This window comes from Orbicella faveolata, unplaced genomic scaffold, assembly GCF_042242905.1.
Source record: "Orbicella faveolata isolate gen_17 unplaced genomic scaffold, um_ofav_v1 contig_12, whole genome shotgun sequence".
In the NCBI taxonomy this organism is placed as follows: domain Eukaryota; kingdom Metazoa; phylum Cnidaria; class Anthozoa; order Scleractinia; family Merulinidae; genus Orbicella; species Orbicella faveolata.
Window position 1 is genome coordinate 32,000,001 of NW_028301539.1, and position 18,869 is coordinate 32,018,869.

At 39.2% G+C, this 18,869-nt stretch overlaps 3 protein-coding genes across 6 annotated transcripts in view; all 3 read right to left on the reverse strand.

The window, feature by feature from the left end:
* The window catches only part of LOC110044412 (discoidin domain-containing receptor 2-like), a 4,594-nt gene extending 2,478 nt beyond the window's left edge, over window positions 1-2,116 (reverse strand). Inside the window, exons 1-4 of one of the 2 annotated variants that reach the window (XM_089277852.1) lie at window positions 1,945-2,116; window positions 1,699-1,859; window positions 1,196-1,247; window positions 1-40 (exon numbers count right to left, since the gene is read on the reverse strand). The exon at window positions 1-40 is cut by the window's left edge and continues 292 nt beyond it. In XM_089277852.1, coding sequence (XP_089133978.1) covers window positions 1-40; window positions 1,196-1,247; window positions 1,699-1,859; window positions 1,945-1,999 — 308 coding nt within the window. In that variant the 5' untranslated portion in view covers window positions 2,000-2,116. The other variant, XM_089277847.1, reaches the window with a different exon arrangement.
* A 1,032-nt stretch (window positions 2,117-3,148) lies between these two features.
* Window positions 3,149-11,000, reverse strand: LOC110044413 (neuropilin-2-like). Of its 2 annotated transcripts, XM_089277936.1 has the most exons (9): window positions 10,892-10,998; window positions 10,199-10,265; window positions 7,626-7,774; window positions 6,514-6,565; window positions 5,968-6,149; window positions 5,603-5,749; window positions 5,003-5,144; window positions 3,835-3,990; window positions 3,149-3,360 (listed from the first exon to the last, which is right to left on the reverse strand). In XM_089277936.1, exons 2-9 carry the CDS (start codon window positions 10,251-10,253, stop codon window positions 3,335-3,337), a joined length of 909 nt encoding a protein of 302 aa, XP_089134062.1. In that variant the 5' UTR covers window positions 10,254-10,265; window positions 10,892-10,998; the 3' UTR covers window positions 3,149-3,334. The 2 variants fall into 2 exon arrangements, with proteins under 2 accessions (XP_089134062.1, XP_020605616.2); XM_020749957.2 differs by having other exon boundaries at window positions 3,323-3,990; window positions 10,892-11,000.
* Window positions 11,001-11,318: 318 nt separating this feature from the next.
* LOC110044438 (retinoschisin-like) lies at window positions 11,319-18,580 on the reverse strand. Of its 2 annotated transcripts, XM_020749989.2 has the most exons (9): window positions 18,540-18,580; window positions 17,804-17,870; window positions 16,301-16,452; window positions 15,656-15,707; window positions 15,194-15,375; window positions 14,772-14,918; window positions 13,754-13,895; window positions 13,482-13,643; window positions 11,319-12,340 (listed from the first exon to the last, which is right to left on the reverse strand). In XM_020749989.2, exons 2-9 carry the CDS (start codon window positions 17,856-17,858, stop codon window positions 12,324-12,326), a joined length of 909 nt encoding a protein of 302 aa, XP_020605648.2. In that variant the 5' UTR covers window positions 17,859-17,870; window positions 18,540-18,580; the 3' UTR covers window positions 11,319-12,323. The 2 variants fall into 2 exon arrangements, with proteins under 2 accessions (XP_020605648.2, XP_020605647.2); XM_020749988.2 differs by lacking the exon at window positions 11,319-12,340 and having other exon boundaries at window positions 13,435-13,643.
* Window positions 18,581-18,869: the final 289 nt, after the last annotated feature.

Consider the following 18,869-nt stretch of genomic DNA (forward strand, 5'->3'; position numbering starts at 1 on the left):
CCGTTCTCCACACCGATTGGATAACCGCGGCATGCGAGGTCTAGATTAAAGAGAATAAAGAACAAGATTATAATTATCCCATCCCGTGTCAGGGTTATTTGCCTGGAGTGAGAAGATATGTGCGCATCTCGAAGTAGAAAAATGTACTTTTAATCACCTATCCACGTACGGAATAATTGGTGGGGTTACGTAGAACACACACAAAACACGACAGAAGGGGCTGAAACTGTGGTATGAGGTGGGATAAGATGGGATGTTCTCAATGAGAAAGAATCGAGAATTAATCAATCACAATAGGATAAAATGTAATATGTGAAATATATGCAACGACTGTGACTGAAAACTGATCGAGTAGAACAAAAGAGAAACTCTGTCAATTGTTTGGGCCTTCCATGGTTAGCTGCTATTAATTAGCAGGTAACGATTAATCACCTAAATTAAACCGCTAGTTTTAGCCTTTTTATGGGTTTGGACGCATTTGGTAGGTTTTTCCGAAAAGTCTGAATATACCCTGTCCAAATGAAAAGAAATAAAATGCCAAAACCCTTCTAGTTTAAATTTAAGAAAAAAATTAAGAAAATTACAAATTTTCTAGCATATTCTTGATGCGTATTGTCCTTTATCACTTTCCAGATGCGTGCAACGCGCATTGTACGCTATGTTACGGTAGCTTACATTCTCCTAAAGCAGAATCATTGACGATTTTGAGGAGTGTGACCAATGTTCACGGAAATTCACAATTTTTCCCGTTATTAGCACGTTATTCACATATCTCCGCATGTCGTACTGATGCATCTAGCCTTACATAAAGCCGTTATTTTTATATAACTCTTGGCAAAGTGAAACATTTCTATCAGTGCAAACTCACGACCCCTTGTTATGGAAATGGAAAGGTTATGGCAAGGATGAAAAGCGAATTCGAAGGACGACAACTTTCTCCTTCCACTTCTCCCTTCCCATCAACCCCTGCTTTATCACTTTCCCCCAGTCGACTCGCGCTCCCGTCGGAGACTCAGAGGCGGTTTGGGACGAGTCAGTTTTCAACCTGTCTAATTTTATTGCCGAACACCAAAACATAGTGTATATGTCAGGTCCTGGTTTTTTGCCTGTCTTATTTTCGTGAAATCCCAGTTAAACGCACTTAATAAAATATAGAGAAAGTTAAAGTGTGGTTTGGGGTAAAAAGATCCCATACCTTTGCAGTGATGTTTTGAGGTATTACAGCGGTACGTGTTCCAATATTCGTACTGTGTACAAAATACAAATACGTAACAGATAAAATATTCCTGCCATTATACTAAGTTTTATTCTGTGTTAGAGTTGACACTTTCCTTTTAAACCTGGCTACGCCTCACACAGTTCCGCCATGCATTGATTTGTTTCATTATGTCAGCTGTTCTACATTCAAGTTACTTTGATGAAATAAACACAACCTGAGGCAATAACAATGTTATTACTTAATAATTGTATTCAAAATGCATGTGTTCATTATATTAATTAAGCGTCGCAAGTAGAACATAAAAATACAGTTCTATTATTGAAAAACTAATCCTGCAAATAACATATTTTGAAAATTAAGGGAATTATACCATTGAACTTGTGGTACTGTTAATAATAGATCAGTGCTAAACGGGTATGCAATTTGAGTAATAAACACTCTAGCGCGCCGTTCTTATTCATATAGTAATGTGTACCAACCGTTTGTTCCGAATGATCAAATTTTTCCACCACTTCCTCAAAATCGCACGATTCCTCTCCGTAACACTCCTCGTCTATGTTATTGTCACCGATAAAGCGTTTGTGAAAAGATAAAGCCTCGTTCTTGCTCAGAACAACATCTTGGGCGCCGCGAGAGTGACCTGCACTTCCATAGAACGAAGCAGTAAAATAATGTTCTTTAGCAACACCCATAACTTAAAAATAGCAGCGATCAAGTGAACTTACTTGAGGAAATCTGGAAGATTGTTATCAGCAGTGAGACAACCCAAATGGAGAACATTTTTTGATGTGCCGTGTTGTGAAAGGTTTTCAGACTCTACAGAGCAGAGTTTTAGCGTTCGGGTGGTGTTTATTCTAGTCGGTTGTTAGGTCAACTGTCGAAACGTTTCACGATCAATTGTGGAACTTTAAATAAAACGTCAATCAGATATATTCCGGCTGGATACAAACACAGCTAGTGTAATAATTGGATCGACTTTTCTTGCCAAAGTTCAATATTTATCATATGGCGCCAAAAATTCTTGAGAAACAGGACAAAAAAAAAGAACTGAATTAGACAATGGAAAGGTGGAGTTCTTTACTTTTTTGTTATTTAACCAAAAAATAAATATGTGATTATAATTATACTTGCTTCTTATTAAAAGCAAGTTTTTACATCCCGTCTTGTGATCTCTACATAGTGTTTTGAAACAAAAAGTGACGTTTGAGTAAATTGTGCAAAAATTATTCGTAAACTAATACATTGTGTACCCTGACTAATGTGACTGATTGTTTCTCTGGCAAATTGAGGGACGGCAAAACATTTTGCATGACTAATGAAAGAAATTTGAGAATAAAAGCCAAAACTAACAGATATAAACTAAGGGAGTGAACTGATGGTTTGTCAAATGGCTGGAGGCGAGAAAATCGTTTCCCGCCACAAACACCAAAGGTATGACCCAAGACAGAGCGTCGAGTTATGGCGAGTGGCTCAAAAGAGAAAACTCTCTTCTCTCCTGACCATTTTAAAACGTGATTTGATGGCCTTTTAGTATGTATATCATTGCTAAATTCATTTATCTAAGGCCCTGTCCACACTAAGCCGGAAATATTTGAAAACGCATGCAGCTTTATTTCTACGGTTAGGCCTACCATCCACACTTCTAACTACACTTCTAAATACACTTCTAACTTGTAACCGCCCCCTCAGTGCTAGCTCAGTGCAACGGTGGAGAATAACAACTTTTTAGTTGTTTACGTCTCGGCAGCGAAAATCGAAACAAAGCTAGCTTATACGTACCATACTTCGTCCAATTGTTGTTTGGCTCAATGCTGTTGGTTCAGTCCTGTTTGGCTCGTTAATGTAAGGTTTGAGAGGAGTGGAGGAACAATAGAGAATCGTTTATCATTCAGAAAAGGCTTCGTCACACAGAAGAACATGACACAATCATTCAGTACTAGAATACGAACGTGTTTATTTGATGATTTCCTGCATGTGAAAACTACATATGCTAACCTCCTATTTAAAGACTCTAATGACATACACAGGTGCAAAGTGGTTTTCCTTGCTTGAGCTGTAAGTGCTAAGAAGTCAATTTCGTGCTGGTGCGAACTGTGGACGCTCTTTCCTTGTCTCTTACTTCTTGGCTTCTAAGTCTTCCTCTGTTGATAGAAAGTAATTTTAGTCTATTACGGTAGAATTCTCCTTAAAATGGTCAGTTCCGTACAATGACCGTTCTCTCTATTCCCAAAGTGGTCGTTGTAGAAATGTTCGGCTTAAATTCATAACTAGCAGAAGGATTGTGTTACTAAGAGGTATTTCACCCAAAAGCACCATTTTTAGGAAACAATATAAATCACGCAGTCAGTTTCAAGATGGAAGTTCTTAGGTCGGTCGAGAATGTAGAGACAAGACTGGCGAGTATAACAGAGGTAGGCAGTGAGTGTTTGCTTTTTTGTCAGTAGTGGTGAGACGAAATAACCCGAGCGACAGAAGCTGTGCGAAGAAAGTTAACGAGAACAGACGTAAATTTTAATTTCTTCGCGCCGATTTCACTGCTCGTTTCACTTCGTCTCGTCCCGATCAAACTTTTGCCGTAGAATGGAAGCAAATACATTGACTGAAATAGAACAAACCTAAGCACTCTCCCCATTCTTCATCCTCATCATAGTTATATGTTGTCGCACACCACTTCTCTCCAAAGAAAGTCGAAGCACAGGTAAAGTGTCTTTCTCCTTCGTACAAGAATGGAAAAACACAACATTTGTTGTCCGTTGTCCTTACAGTGCAGTCTGAAAGAAAGGAAAGAAATAGCTTAGGATGAGTCATAAAGCGATGCCATAATAGACCATTTTCATATTCCCGGTATTGGACAGGAACTAGCTTGCAACTGAGGCCAATGCGGAGAGTCTTTTCAAATGTAAATGACATTTATCACTTTTAAATGATGTTCCCCGGCCGCGTTAGCTTCCATTGTAAGCTAGTTCCAGTCCAAGACTACGAATATGGCCTATTACGGTGGAACAGAAAATTGATGTGGTGCAACGAAATTCAGTTATGAATAATTGCTTTCACTAAAGGTCTCGTGTAAACCCGTGTCATTCTAATGAAAGTTATTGAGAGATAATTTTTAATGTTGTATTATTGTGCCATTATTATGTTGTTCAAGGTAGTTCTAAAGTCAATATTAAACGTGGTTCCACTGCTGGCAACCGGTCTGTTCTCTTGGGGTCAGATGAGTGTTTACGCAAAAGAGCGCTATGGACCAGAAGGGATTGGAGCGCGCCACGTCCATGTCTCGTCCCAGTCCCTTTTAGTCTGAGTGCCTCTCCTCATATTTCGAGAGGAAAGCAGACTGCCATCAGTCTAGGTTCCAGTGTGTGCAGTTCTCAGTTTCAAGTGGTATTGTTAATTAAGCCGTGCAAGGTAGAAACACCAGTCATTCAAAAGGAAGTAGATAGTTTGAACTGTTCCTTTACTTTTGTGCTTGAAATCCTGAGCAGTACTTTGATAAGGTATTGTCAGAAGTCTTTAACTATTGCTAATTATCCTGTATAAAGTGGTATTAACTTTTAGTACGACCATTCAAATGAAATGTACTGAATAGCACTTTGGTGCACTACTTTTGTACCTTTGGATTACTTAATTATAAACTACACCTCGAGTAATAAACATGAAACTTGGATGTCAACAATTGAGAGATTAATTCCTTATTCTCACAATTGGCATGTCACACTTAATATTTTCAAGGGGAAATTTTTTATCGCTGATCACTTCTTGCGTCATAAGTATCACGTGACTTACTGGCAGGTTTGCCATAAACCTCAACGCGCATGCACGGCCAGTTGCTCCATTCTTTGGGGACAAACCGGACAAAGAGGGCTAGGACAGGTTCATCCAGGTTGTCTTTTAACATGTCCTTGGCGTTAGAGTTCCCGGTAAAAACCTGTGAAATAACAAAACAGATAACAAAACTTTAAAATTAACTTTACAGGCGTCTATTTTAATCGCAGAGGTAAAAATATGGTTTGAAAGATTTGTGCCATGCAACAAAATAAGCCTTGTTTTTATCAAACTTTTCTTTCAGCGGGAAAGTGCAATTCGTTTATAAAAAAATTTGTTGTGTTTCGTTCGCGGCAGGTAAAAACTTTGTTAGTTAGCAGCTTGAAGTTGATAAAGTTGGGGCAAAACGAAAACAAGTCAGTCGAGTCCGGCTTAATTGTGTTCTCTTAATATTCCTACATTATTCTTATCTTTAGTTCGTCCGTATTTTGAAGGTGCTATTAGCTCATAGACGTAACGTATCAAACAAATGATTCACTGATTGATTGATTGATTGACTGATTGCTTGCTTGATTGATTGATCGAGTGTCCTGTCGACTCTTGCTTCGTCGTTATATTCACCTTGTTTGTGCCATTTTCCTTGTATGTTTCCCAGTTCTCTCTGTCCAGTGACGTCTGAATCTCGTATTTCGTGACGTAATCTGTATCGTATTGAGAAGATCCCTGCGTGGCTACTGCGCAGACTCCAGAACGCTGAGGAAGTTCAATCTGATAAAGAAAAGACATTACAATTTGTGTCAACAAAGCAAGTCAATCATCATCATCATCATCATCATCATCATCATTATCACTGTAACGTTGAAATCACTGTCAGTTCTTGTCCGATTTTCAGTTCCTGGCAGATTTTCAGACAGCGACGAGGATTTCCTTTCCAGGAGGCAAGCGATGTTTTCTCCATGCGCTCAAAGACAGTTCTGAGCCCTTACCTGGAGATATGGATTTGGATCTTCGTCAGGCTTGTTTGGACACCAAGAGCCGTCCTCGTTGTTCAGTCGTCCTTGAGATGGAGCGTAATCCACATATGGTGAATACCACGATGAGGCAAGTATTCCTCCGCCAGAGATTGTATCATCTTCCATTCCAAGGGAATTGCCGCGGCAAGCGACATCTGAAATAATCAGTTAAAGGAAAAACGAATACCACTCACAAAGAATCACTTTCCCTTACAATACATTCTCGGGCCCAGAGTCTCTTCGATTCCGCGGTAAGAGGCTGGGTCCAAGGCGACCCAAGCGCCGGAGATAGTCTGAGCTCGAGATAACTTACAATGCTACAACAAGTCCTTTTTTCCTTTTTTCCCTACCAGTGCTCCGAAGCACGCAGTTATTTAATAGTTGTGTCTACTTAAGCGGTCAACGCAAGTGATTAAGACTTCCACGGCCATTTGCAGATCTCCTGCCAGGAAGGGAACCTTTTCTAAGACCCGTCATATACGTTATGTTTACTTGCAAATGTGTCGCGACTAACAATACCTTCACAATCCTTTTCAAATTGCTTGCATTGGTAGGTGTTCCAATATTCGTACTATAACAACACACAGACAAAAACTATGTTAAAGAGTTATTAGAAAGTGACGAAACATTGTAACTTGAAAAGTTTGAATCCACCGGTTCTTTCTACCTCTATACACAAATAAAATAGTTGTAAACTAGCCTACAACACAGGCGTAGTTTTGGCGAGCGGGTGCATTGCGATAGGGTGTACGTCATCGTATCTTCGAAAAACAAGGGAAGCTTGGGATGAGAGAGCAAAAAAAAAGAGTTCTGGGTTGGCCGCCCGAATACGCGAACAAAATTCTTTCGTGCTGACCCAGCAAAATGTCAGTATGAAAGACTACAGTATAAGAACCCGCCTATAAGAACCTGAAATTTAAGAACCTGTTAGGCTAAAATTTCCCTGTTAGGTACCCTTCACATAAAAACCATTCTGGGCTAAAATCTCAATTCAGGTTTTTATTTTCAAAATATAGAATTTCTTTTCAAATACAATACAGTACATCGATCACATGCGATACAAAAAAAAGTAACACAAATTAAGAACCTGATTAAGTACCCAGGTAGCCTAATTTCACAGTAAACGCCATTTATCTAAGAACCCATGGAGGATAACTTGAAAAAACCTAGGTTCTTATACGCTGGTTTTGACTGTAGTTTTAAACTTTTATTCTGACTTTTGCGCACCACCATACATGTATGGCGGTGCGGAAAGGACGAAAAGCAACCAAACTATTTCAGTTGAAGGCAATGGCTGTTTCTCGCCTGTGCCATTGCGGTACATTTTCGTAGAACACTCGAAGATATAGAATTTCCGATTTAAGTCCTTTTTCTTTACATGAGTTCCTTTCAGCGACTCTCCAAAAGGGGCACATCACCATGGTGTCTAATAATACTGCAGGATGCGTAGCAACCTCACGAGAAACACCGCAAGAGAAGTAACCTTCTAAGCAGTCGCTCTTTGTCACGCGTTCTTCTCGTCGCTCGTAGCGTGACATGCGTCACGTGTCACGCGTCACTAGGAGGAGGAGGTGGAGCATGCAATTAACAAACCTGAAACCTACTTATCTTACTCATACTGTAAAACTTACCGACTTTTCCGAGTATCCATAATGATCTACAACCTCACCGAATGTACATCCCTCTTCATAGCACTCGTGGTCGATGTCATTGAAAAACCCAAAAAAGTTAAATGCGTGTTTTTTGTCCAGGACGATCTCCTTACGTGGAAGTAATCGGCCTGTATTAATAACACAAGTTTATATAAACATGATTTATGTATTTATTTATTTATTTATTTATTTATTTACCTTATTTTATTTATTTATCCATCTATCTATCTATTTGACATTTTCATCGTCCTAGGTTCAAACAAACCGTCGTGTTCCTCTGGTAAAATGTTCAAGCAGGTCTGTGTCGAGTTGGCATGTTCAAAGCTCCTTCGTCAAATAAAGCTGTTTACTAATGTGTCGGACTTGTTTTCTTACGGTCGTAAAGCTAAAGCCAAAATCAGATCGAATCACTCATTAAGACGCCACGGTATTGGCCTTTGTAGACTACGAGTAGTCCCTCTTTCGCTTAGTCCGTCGTGCGTAACGCGAAAGAAAACCGCGAGAAAAAAATGGCCGCGCGAAATCCTTGGGGCGAGGAGCGCCCTCCTCGCCTCCAGGTTTTCGCGCGGCCATTTTTTTCTCGCGGTTTTTTCTTTCGCGTCATGCACGACGGACTAAGCGAAAGAGGGACTACTCGTAGTCTAGGCCTTTGTAGCAAGCGCGGAAAAAGTCGCGTGAGCAATATCGCGAGTACTTTTGGCTTAGCGCTTGATTTGTTAAGAATAAACCACCTTCTCTGTGATTGGTGAAGATTATTGAACATGATTTATGAACCATTGTAACTCAACTCCACAAATGCAACCCAACTGTGGCTTATAAGTTGCACAATACTGTGCGATATCTTTTAAGCTCCACCGAATGCAGTTCAATGATAACAGAGAAACGGCAGAGGCAAAGGACCCAGCAAAGACTCTAACAAGATTAATCCCGTTCGTTTGTGCGTACGAAATTTTTAAATTTAAAAAGCGTTTTATTTACAAATAGTTTATTTGAGCATAAATGATGCTTCCACATCTGAGGTCAGCTAAAACTAAACTCATCTGTTACAGCTCTAGACCAGATTGAACGAAAGCCAGTTGCCGCGAATATGGGATAACACCAGACCTTGGCCTTCATGATCAGTTTTCGCTAACTTCGTTAAATTTGGTGTCACTGAACATACATGTAGCTAGGACCATCCGGATGTTTTGAACGGGCAAAAGATAGTTATCATTTCTCATTTAATAACGTCAACAATGTGTTTTAAAGATAATTTGGTTTCATCAACTGGGTTGATAATCTGAATTGGCCACCGTAAAGAGACTCAAAAGCTGACGTTTCGAGCGTTAGCCCTTCGTCGGAGCGAATCGAGGAATTGTGGGTTGTGTGTGGTTTATATACAGGAAGATGGAGCTACGCTATTGGTTGGTGCATGGTAACGTGAAAAACAACATAATAAATTAGTTGAATGAAAACTACTCCCCACCGACGCAGCACCACAGCTTTCCAAAGTTTTAGAAATTTAACCCCTCTATTCAATTGTGTTTTAAAGTTGTTTATACTTTTTTGACATTAATTGTCAAATCGTGTTTAAGAAAAGGATTGTTGTTGTTGTTGTTGTTGTTGTTGTTGTTGTTGTTGTTGCTGTCAGTATCGAGTTAGCAACCGTGAACTTGTCACTAATTAACTACCTCTTACGGGGGCTATTGTTCATTGGAGGACTTTATATATAATTATGTTCCCAAAAGACAAGCAATAGAAATTATTCGCTCAACAGGCTGCGACAAGCCCACTTAATTGTCCCACGCGCGAGCGGCGAAGCCGCCAGAACGAGTCGACGAGCGAAACCTGCGGGCAGTTCGCGGGCAGCCCGCTCGCTTATACCGTAGAATTCCGAAAGTAACGCTTCCCGCGAAAATAACGGCTCCCCGAAAGTAAAGTTAGTTTTTTACCTTCCTATTGAACCCCGAAAGTAACGGCCCTTTGAAGAAGTAACTAAAAGAGAAAGTCTGCCGTTCTCAAGCGCGGGTTATGCGGATGGAACAACCTGACTGCGGGACTGAACATTGCCTGGAAGAGTTATCTGTGATTTTATTTCGAACTTAACTGATTTTTCTTGAAACTATGATTTATAAGCTGTATTTGTCTAGCAGCAGAGTCAAATGATATACTGTAGTGTAATCAGTTGCATTGCGATATAATGCGACCATTACACTTTCGCCGTACAGTACCAACCGGTCTAGGGACTGTTTTTGTTTATACAGTCTCCTTTGTTTATGTGGGTAGTTGGAAACATACGTTAACGGAACGTTAATTTCTTGTCGTGTCCGCTTTGTCTGAAACCTCTGTTACCGTACAAACGCTTTTTATTCATCCGATAGTGACGGCTACCCGTGAGTAACCAGTAACGGCTACCATAAAGTAGCGACCCCTTTTGCCTTCTAAATCCGAAAGTAACGGTGCCGTTACTTTCGGAATTCTACGGTAAGCTCTTGGCAGTGGGCTCGTTATCACAGCTTGGCCAATCTCACGTTTGACCCACAGGTGAGCTGGTTCTCATGCTATTCACTCACCGTGAATTGTTCCTGACAGTGCCAGTAGAACAGCAAATAACGATAACATTGTCATTGTACGTCAAGCCTGAAATTTAAACAAACCGCAATCAAGAATATTCGCTGCAACATAATTATTTGGGCGCCAAGCCTAACGTAATTTATGAAACCATCATTATTAGGGCATAAAATAAAATTCGTATAAAGCCAAATGAAGCAGAACCGAGTTCCAAATGACAGGTTCTTTCGATTCAGTGAGGCATTTACTATCTGTTGTTTCCAGTTCCAAACAATGGCGATCTCAGTAAAAGAACAATATTAGCATTGCTTTGAATGTTAACTCAGCTAACGGTTTTCTTTCCAAAAAGGCGCAAAACATTCTGAAGGCGTGTAAATTATAATTATTTTACTCCAGCAGCTCAAGCTAACAGAGAAAACTATATTACTTTGGCAGACGAACTCGAAACAATTTAATATGGCTTAATTAGGATTGGTTTAAGAATACTTTCAGAATGCACATGAGGGAAAATTACCGCTGCAAATTCATGAGAAAATATATGTTTAAGTTAAACGATCATGAGCGGGCAACACCTTGAGCGGTTAGAATAGCTTTTGCCCTGGAAAAAAGTGTTTGCATAACGAGGAAAAAAGTGCAATGATAATTACGAAAGAAGATTATATTGCAAAATGTTGAATGATTTTGTTGTTCCTTACCGTATCAGTTGGCTTCTTGATCAACTCACTCCAAGGGCGACTGCTCGCAAGAAATGTTCTTTGCACAATGATGTTTATCATGGTTTACCCAGCCTTATTAAGGATGTCGACCCTTGGAAACCGCTGTTCATTTTGTTGACAGTTATAATATATTTGCATCATAATGCAAGTCAAGATACTGGCCTCGAGTTGAACACGCAACTGGAGAAACGGTCTTTGGTAGAGTTTACAGAGAAATCAGTCAGCTGAGCTTGAAAGGGTACGTCTAAATACTCAGCTCTGTGAACAATTTTACTGGGAAACCTATTTGCATGCATTTTGATAAATTGAACTAGTTTCGTCAGTTAATTAGTCCTTTCAGTAACTGCGTATACCCGGTCAACCCTTTAAAACGTTTAAGAAAATAGCCCAAAGAAAATACGCTTGCTGATTGGTTAAAAATCGTGTTTCTATTAAACAACTTGATATGAGCTCGAGATTTCCGGGTATCGTGTGATTGTTGACGAAGGCGTAACCCTTGTCAACTACTACTCATAGAAACTCGATTTCGAATAATCTAATTGTTTTAGTATAAATTTACTAGTCAGTCAAAACTAAATCTAGATCCTCTTCACAGACACTTCAGACTACTCACTATCTACAAAAGAATAGATAGCGAGTAGCGTACGTAGCCAATTAGTCTGGGGGGTACTCCCAGAAACATTTGGTGGGGGTTTGCGGCCCACTTTCCAAAGCCCTTACCCTAATTATGACCAAAATCTGCGATTTTCTCTACCCTATTTATGACCAGACCAAAAATTTGATAGCTAGCTATTTATGACCGTTGCAGCTGGCACAGTTGCCCTAAACATAATTTTTGAGGAGCTTCTTCTAAACAACATACCCAACTCAAGACTACCGTACAAAATCATGCCTTATTTACAACCAAAATGGCCAAAATCGCTACCTTTTATGACCAAAACGGCTGAAAAAACCTACCCTTTGGGGCCGCACATACCCATATAGCCCATATAAGGGAGTACCGCCGGGCCAATTAGTTTCATATTCACTGTTAGAGACAAACACTGTGAAGTTTAAGTGCCTCGACCAAGAAAACAATACAAGGAGCCCGGGCAGAGTTCGAAACCGAACGGTATGAGGATTCATTAGCTGCCGCACCTTCCTCCCCTGGGGAAACTTTTTTTAAAAACAGTTAAATTATATAAATATAACATATATTAAATATATGCTAAAATATATCAGCAACGCCACGAAGGCGTTACTACAAGAAAGAACAATGACACTTGAGAGGTTTTCTGTGTATAAAGGCTATATATATCTTAACATTGTATTCAAAGATTTTAACGACACAGTCAGGCACAAGCTGTTTATCTAAGGAGACAATCCGCTACTGTTGTGCACGACTTGACCTCTGGACTATCTTTACTCACTTTTATTTCAAGCTTTCATCTGTTGAGAGAGGGTGATATTAGTCTATTTCAGAGTCTCCCTAATGATAGACACCTCCCTAAAAACACCCGTTGTAGATCGAAGTGATCGGCTTTAATTAGTACTTGGCAAGAAAAACTCTTAAGGTCGGTCGAGAGTGTAGAAGCAAGGAGAGTAGAGGGGAGCTTGGTACTAGGTCTTTGCAGATTTAACCACTCCTGGTGTATCGTACCTTTTGACTAAATCATTGGTTTGTTTCAAAAACTAAGTAAAACGCCATGGATGAAATTCTCTGATTTGACTGATCTGCATATGGAATAGTTTTAAGGTGGCTCAAAACAGTTTCCAGCACTTATATCTGGATGGGTCGTTATAGCCACCCTTTATCACTTGATGCGACAATCATGGTATGAAAAAACTGCCCAAGCATTGGTGAACACGTTGTCATCATTTTCATGACACAACAGGTTACCATAGCAACAGTATGACCTCCTAAAAACACCCTTAATTACAGCTTTACGGGCTTATAATTCAAAAACGGCACGGTGACTTCTTTTATATTATTAACTTTTCGAAAATTTAAGGTGGCTCTGAGCCCCATGTACGGAATTTTTTTAAACTTTGCCAAAAGTTGTGTCTTATCATACCTATCAAAAGTTGATAATTAAAAAAATTTTCACCGTGCCGGTTTTGAATTATAAGCCCCTAAAGCTGTAATTAAGGGTGTTTTTAGGAGGTCATACTGTTGTTATGGTAACCTATTGTGTCACCAAAATGATACCAACGTGTTCACCAATGCTTGGGCAGTTTTTTGATACCATGATTGTAGCATCAAGTGATAAAGAGTGGTTATAACGACCCATCCAAATCTAAGTGTTGGAAACTGTTTTGAGCCACCTTAAAACAGAGGAGACTTTGTAATCTACATGCAGTTATTGTTTCCCTGTGATTGATCTAAATCAGCGATAATTTGTCACCGTACGCCATGACTGCAAAATAAGACGAGGTCTGAGACGAGGTGGTTTCACAAAGGCGCGTTAAAAGTGCAATTGCAAGCAGTGTTCATGTAACAAGCCATAAAAAAAAAGAATCGTAAATTAAACAAACCAGGCTGCCTAAGTTAGGGCAAATATGCAGGGCCAGAATTGATTAGCAAACAAACCTAAGCAGTCTCCCCATTCGCCATCTTTATCATAGTTGTATGTTGTTGCACACCACTTCCTTCCAAAAGTAAACGAGCTTGATGTGCATGCGAAGAACCTTTCTCCTTCGTACAGAAACGGAAATACACAGCATTTGTTGTCTGTTGTCCTTACAGTGCAATCTGAAGAAAACGGAGAAAATGGCGATTTAAAAAGATAAAACAATTGATCAATTTCTGAGACGTACTGGCAAAGTTTTAGCAGACGATACTCTTTTCTCGTATTGACTTACTAGCAGGTTGGCCATAGACCTCAACGCGCATGCACGGCCAGCTGTGCCATTCCTTGGGAACAAACCGGATAAACAGGGCTAAAACCGGTTGATCCAGGTTAATTTTTAACATGTCCTTGGCGTTAGTGTTACCGGAAAAAACCTATAAAAATAACAAACGGATCACAGAATGTTAAAATCAACTTCATTCTGACACATCATAAAAATTGTAAACTACAACGAAACTTTCTTTCGCCTAAATGGACTGCTTCAATTATATCAAAACAAAACGACTAGTTTCTAAGAAACGTTTATGCTTCGTCGGCGAGGGATGAAACACCTTGTTGATTATCAGCTTGCAGTTGATAAAGTGGTGAATTTGGACGGCTGACTTTTTCAGCGTTAGCCTTTTGGTCGGAGCCGGAACGTAGTAATCGTTTAACTTTGTCGTTATCATATGTTATTTAGAAAACAACCCTAAGAAAATACGCGCGTTGATTGGTTAAAAATCGTGTTTCTATAACTGATGGAAACACAGAACTAGCACGAGCTGTTGACGTAATGATGGCGCGAGCAAAGAGAATTTATATTTTGATGATCAAAGTAAACAAGCTGTTTTTCTTTTTTACGTCGCCATGTTCACTTTCGCTCGTGAAAGTTTGGGAGAACGAGAAATCGTCATCTAAATCCTCTTCACAGACACTTCAAAAACGCCAAGAAGCGGCCGTCATTTTGTTAACAAGGGCACACTGCTACGCTACTCACTATCTATCACAGAATAGATAGTGAGTAGCGTAGCCAATCAGAGAACGGCATTTGTGATAGAACGCTAGTAGATTTATACTAAAACTCGATAGAAACACCGTACATGTTTTCTATTTCTTAAATATTTTCCTAAGTCTTTATTGAAGCATTTATCTATTTATGTACACTTGTGAAACGTTTCGGCCAATCGAAACTGGACGTACATGTACAGTATAACAACTGACTGATAAAAAAAAAAACGACGGCAAGTAGTTTCTTCGTCAGTCTTATTTACCTTGTTTGTACCATTTTCCTTGTATGTTTCCCAGTTCTCTCTGTCCAGTGACGTCTGAATCTCGTATTTCGTGACGTAATCTGTATAGTATTGAGAAGATCCCTGCGTGGCTACTGCGCAGACTCCAGAACGCTGAGGAAGTTCGACCTGATAATGAGAACGAAAAAGAGTGCATTACACCTTTATAAGCAACGGAGAATGGTCGCTGTCATCATCATTATCATTATCGTCGTCGAAATCGTGACGGCGTCATTACCGTCATTGTTATCGTTATCGTCATCATCCACGACACGTCATTGATCTCAGTGTCTTGTGCATCATGATAATCGCTGACAATAACAACAGCAAACGATTCCTTGACTAGCTAGCTAGGAAGCACAAAAAATATCCCCAGCCATCCAAAATCATGTTTGCTCTCTGACCTGGAGGTATGGATTCGGATCCTTTTCTGGTCTATTTGCACACCAAGAACCTTTCTGATTGTTCAGTCGTCCTTGAAATGGAGCGAAAGTGATATACGGTGAATACCAAGAAGAGGCAAGAATTCCTCCGCCAGAGATTGCATCATTTTCCATTCCCAGGGGATTGCCGCGACAAGCGACATCTGCAAGAAAAGTCAACGGAAATGTAATTTTACCCCCAAAGAGTCCGAATGATCTTTTATGCAACTCTAAAAGGTCAGAATTATTACAAACTAAAATCTTATTTCTTTTGTTTCTGGTAGTATTTTGTGCTTTGGTGATTGATTCACTCCGCTAAAACCAGGGCTGACCAGGCTTTACCGGTTTACTCATCTGTGATAGAAAAAGAACCGATTTTTAAGACTAGTCATATACGTTATGCCGCCCCACTTTCACCAGGTGACTACGACTAACAATATATACCTTTACAATCCTTTTTAAATTGCTTGCATTGGTAGGTGTTCCAATATTCGTGCTATAACGAGAAGAAGAAAAAATAAAGCATTTACCTCTTAAATAATAACTAAAATAGCATTTAGTCTAACCTAAAGAGTTTGATTTTGTCGTCCTTACTACCTACGAATCTAATGCTTTTAAGACGACCACGTCAAAGATGATGGATTTGTGACCAGATTACAAGACTGAAAAAATTAATGTCAAAACAAAGTTAGAAGTCAGTGCTTTACTTCAAAGTTGTACATTTTACGTACTTTTAATTCATTCCGACTCGTCCACCAATATTTCAGAACAAGTCGAGCTAATCCTCCTTAATTGTTATTCAAATTCGAAAAACACGCAAACCAAATTGTTTAAATTCGAAGTAAGAACAGATCTGCTGTCTAAATGGGTTGTTTCGGCAAATTTAATTACTCATAGATTTTATCATTCTTATTCTTCTCCAGTACACTAATACTCAAGAAACACTCTGAAATTTGCCCCACCAACATGGTTGCATGGCAACGTCTTTAGGGATAACCGCTGAGTCAATCACTATTACAGACCGAGTACGGAGTTCTAAAACTGACTTCTACAAAGAAGCTTATCTTGGACACGGAAAAGCAAACTTACCGAAGGTTCCGATTGACCATAGTAATTCATAACCTCTTTAAACGTACATCCCTCTTCATAACACTCGTCATCGATGTTATCTCCGATAATCCCAAAAAAGTTCGACGCGTCGTCCTTGTCCATTACGACCTCCTTTCGCGGAAGCATTCGGCCTGCACAGACAAAGAGACTGATTTTTAAATATTTACGTAAGTATTGGGTTAGTGTGCATGGAGAATGCAATTGATAATTAGCTAAATTCTCTACTTCTTGACAGCCCTCGTTTTGTTGGTTTGTGAAAACTCTATAATCTAAGAGCTGTTTCCTTGGCAGGAGGCAATGGCGATCTTTTCTCCCGAAGTCACAAAACTTGATTTTACTTTTGACGAATCTAAACTATTTTTCACGATTCGAGGGAAACGCACTTTCACGTAGTATGGCGTCATGCACGATTCACGGAAGGGTTTGACCGACCACAAACATGGCCAATCACAGAGTCACGAAATATTCTTACTGCATCTCACCTATATAGATCTCTATAGGGGCATAGAGCTAAAACCCGAATTCACTTCACTTTTAGCCATCCCCCCCCCGGGGGTATTGGGAGGGGAAAAATATCCCCAAATAGCCTAATATCCATGCATCAATACAAAAGAGCGGAAAATTCGCCTAAGTGTGAGTTACAATTTTCCACATTTTGGTAACCAGCGTACATGCATACATCTGCTATTTACTGAAAGCTACGTTTTGGCCGCGCGAAGAGTGCTCCCGCCTTTTGCGTACCCTGAAATGCGTGAACGCTTGATACGTAGGCTAGAGTGATTGCGATATTAAGACATAATGCGAGAAGGTTTGGCTCAGCACTTACTGGCCCGGAGCACAGCAACACCTTGTGTTTTCATAGCTGGTGCGTAAGGGCAAGCTTAACCAAATCCTTAAAAAAACTTAGTCTGGGCTCGCTTGTTCAGAACGCGCGATTAGCGCTAATATGAAATAATCTTGATCCAGCACGGTAGCAGTTTTTGGTCACCGATTTGAATTTATCAAAACCTGATTTTGAGCTAAACATGGTTAGATGTATGAAATTATCCTAGTAGTCAGACGTGATGATATTAAAAAAACTAAAAACTACTCAAAATTGTTATCATTTACTAAGAATTATAAAGTGGGACGTTAAAGCAACAATACTGCAACCTTCTTCAGCAATAATGTCACAGTATTTTAACCCAAAATTTCCCATTTTATATCTTTAGTCAAGGACAAATTTTTTTTTAGTTTTATTTCACGTAGTTAGATGTAGTAAGCGACAATGAGATCGAAAATTTAAAAAATAGCTCTTTCTGAAAAAAAGAATGTTATCTTGTAGTCTTTAGAAGTTGTTTTATTATGGCTTGGCAGCGGGATTTATCATACCGGGTCACTTTTTCAAATTATTTTTTCAACCTATATTTCTCCTCTGATTGCTTATTGATGTATAATTTTGCTCTCTATTGACAGACAAAGGAAAAAGAAGAATTAGCTTACCATGACTTGATCCAGGCAATGCCAGTAGGACAGCAAATGACAATAACATCAGCATTTTACACTAAGTCTAAAAATATTCCAGTTGTATTAAATAATAATTCTTTTGGCCACCAAGGTAAATTATGAAAGCAATATTTCCAGCTCAAGAGCAAAAAAATAAGATGCACATGAGACAATAATGTTATTGTTCTAGATCGGTTGCTTAACCACAGTAACTTGATAGAAGATTTCCCAATGCTTGCGTCTATTGTTTCTTTGATGCATAGACTATTGATGATTTCGACGTCTATGCAATGTCGTTTTGAGGGAACGACATTCTCTTTTATTTCAATATTAACTCAGCCAACGGTTTTCTTTGCAAAAAGAGATCAAACGAAGAATGCAGAGAAATTATGATTATTTAGTGGTTAAAGTTGACGAGCTCTGTGAAAATGATTCTTTTTTCATAGGTAAAACAGAACCGGGCACAAATCTTGAAGCAACGGTGCAACACGCGTTTTCAAATACTTTCATTTAAATATTTTCTCCATACAAATGCAAGTTTGGTTTTTGAACTTAGCAAAAGATACGATAATTAAACCATGTTATTAACATCGTTAAAAATGAAAGACGGGCCGGCAACTGTGACCTAATAACACAGCAAATTTAACTAGTAAAAGGTATATTGATACACACTCACAACAAAATGGTTACATCATAAATAAGTAAATGGTATAAGTTCGATTTTTTTCCTTACCGTATCAACTGGTGTCGTTAACACTCACCATAAGAAGCAACTGCTCACACGAATATTACACCATGATATCTATCAATTTAAAGCCATTATTTAATCAGCCTTATTAAGCTCCGTCGAACCATAAAAGCCTCTGTTTAGTTTGTTAACAATTGCAACTTATTTGAATGATAATGCGAATTGAACACGAAACGGCGAAGAACTTCGTGTTTGACTGGGAAAGTTTACACGGAGATTGCACAGGCGGAAAAGAATAATTCCAAGTAAAATCCTGCAAATAATCTTTACTGGAAAATTAAATCTTATGCATATTGCCAATCGGACATAATTTAG

What these genes read in the sequence shown, in the direction of transcription:
- LOC110044413 (XM_020749957.2), bottom strand. Translation starts at nt 10,253, where the DNA reads ATGACAATGTTATCGTTATTTGCTGTTCTACTGGCACTGTCAGGAACA. An exon ending in ATTTGAAAAGGATTGTGAAG is followed by an intron (nt 6,150 to 6,513) that starts GTATTGTTAGTC and finishes TGATTATTTCAG; the next exon opens with ATGTCGCTTGCCGCGGCAAT. An exon ending in AGGAAAATGGCACAAACAAG is followed by an intron (nt 5,145 to 5,602) that starts GTGAATATAACG and finishes GTTATTTCACAG; the next exon opens with GTTTTTACCGGGAACTCTAA.
- LOC110044438 (XM_020749988.2), bottom strand. Translation starts at nt 17,858, where the DNA reads ATGCTGATGTTATTGTCATTTGCTGTCCTACTGGCATTGCCTGGATCA. An exon ending in ATCCGAATCCATACCTCCAG is followed by an intron (nt 14,919 to 15,193) that starts GTCAGAGAGCAA and finishes TCTCATTATCAG; the next exon opens with GTCGAACTTCCTCAGCGTTC. An exon ending in GGTCTATGGCCAACCTGCTA is followed by an intron (nt 13,644 to 13,753) that starts GTAAGTCAATAC and finishes CGTTTTCTTCAG; the next exon opens with ATTGCACTGTAAGGACAACA.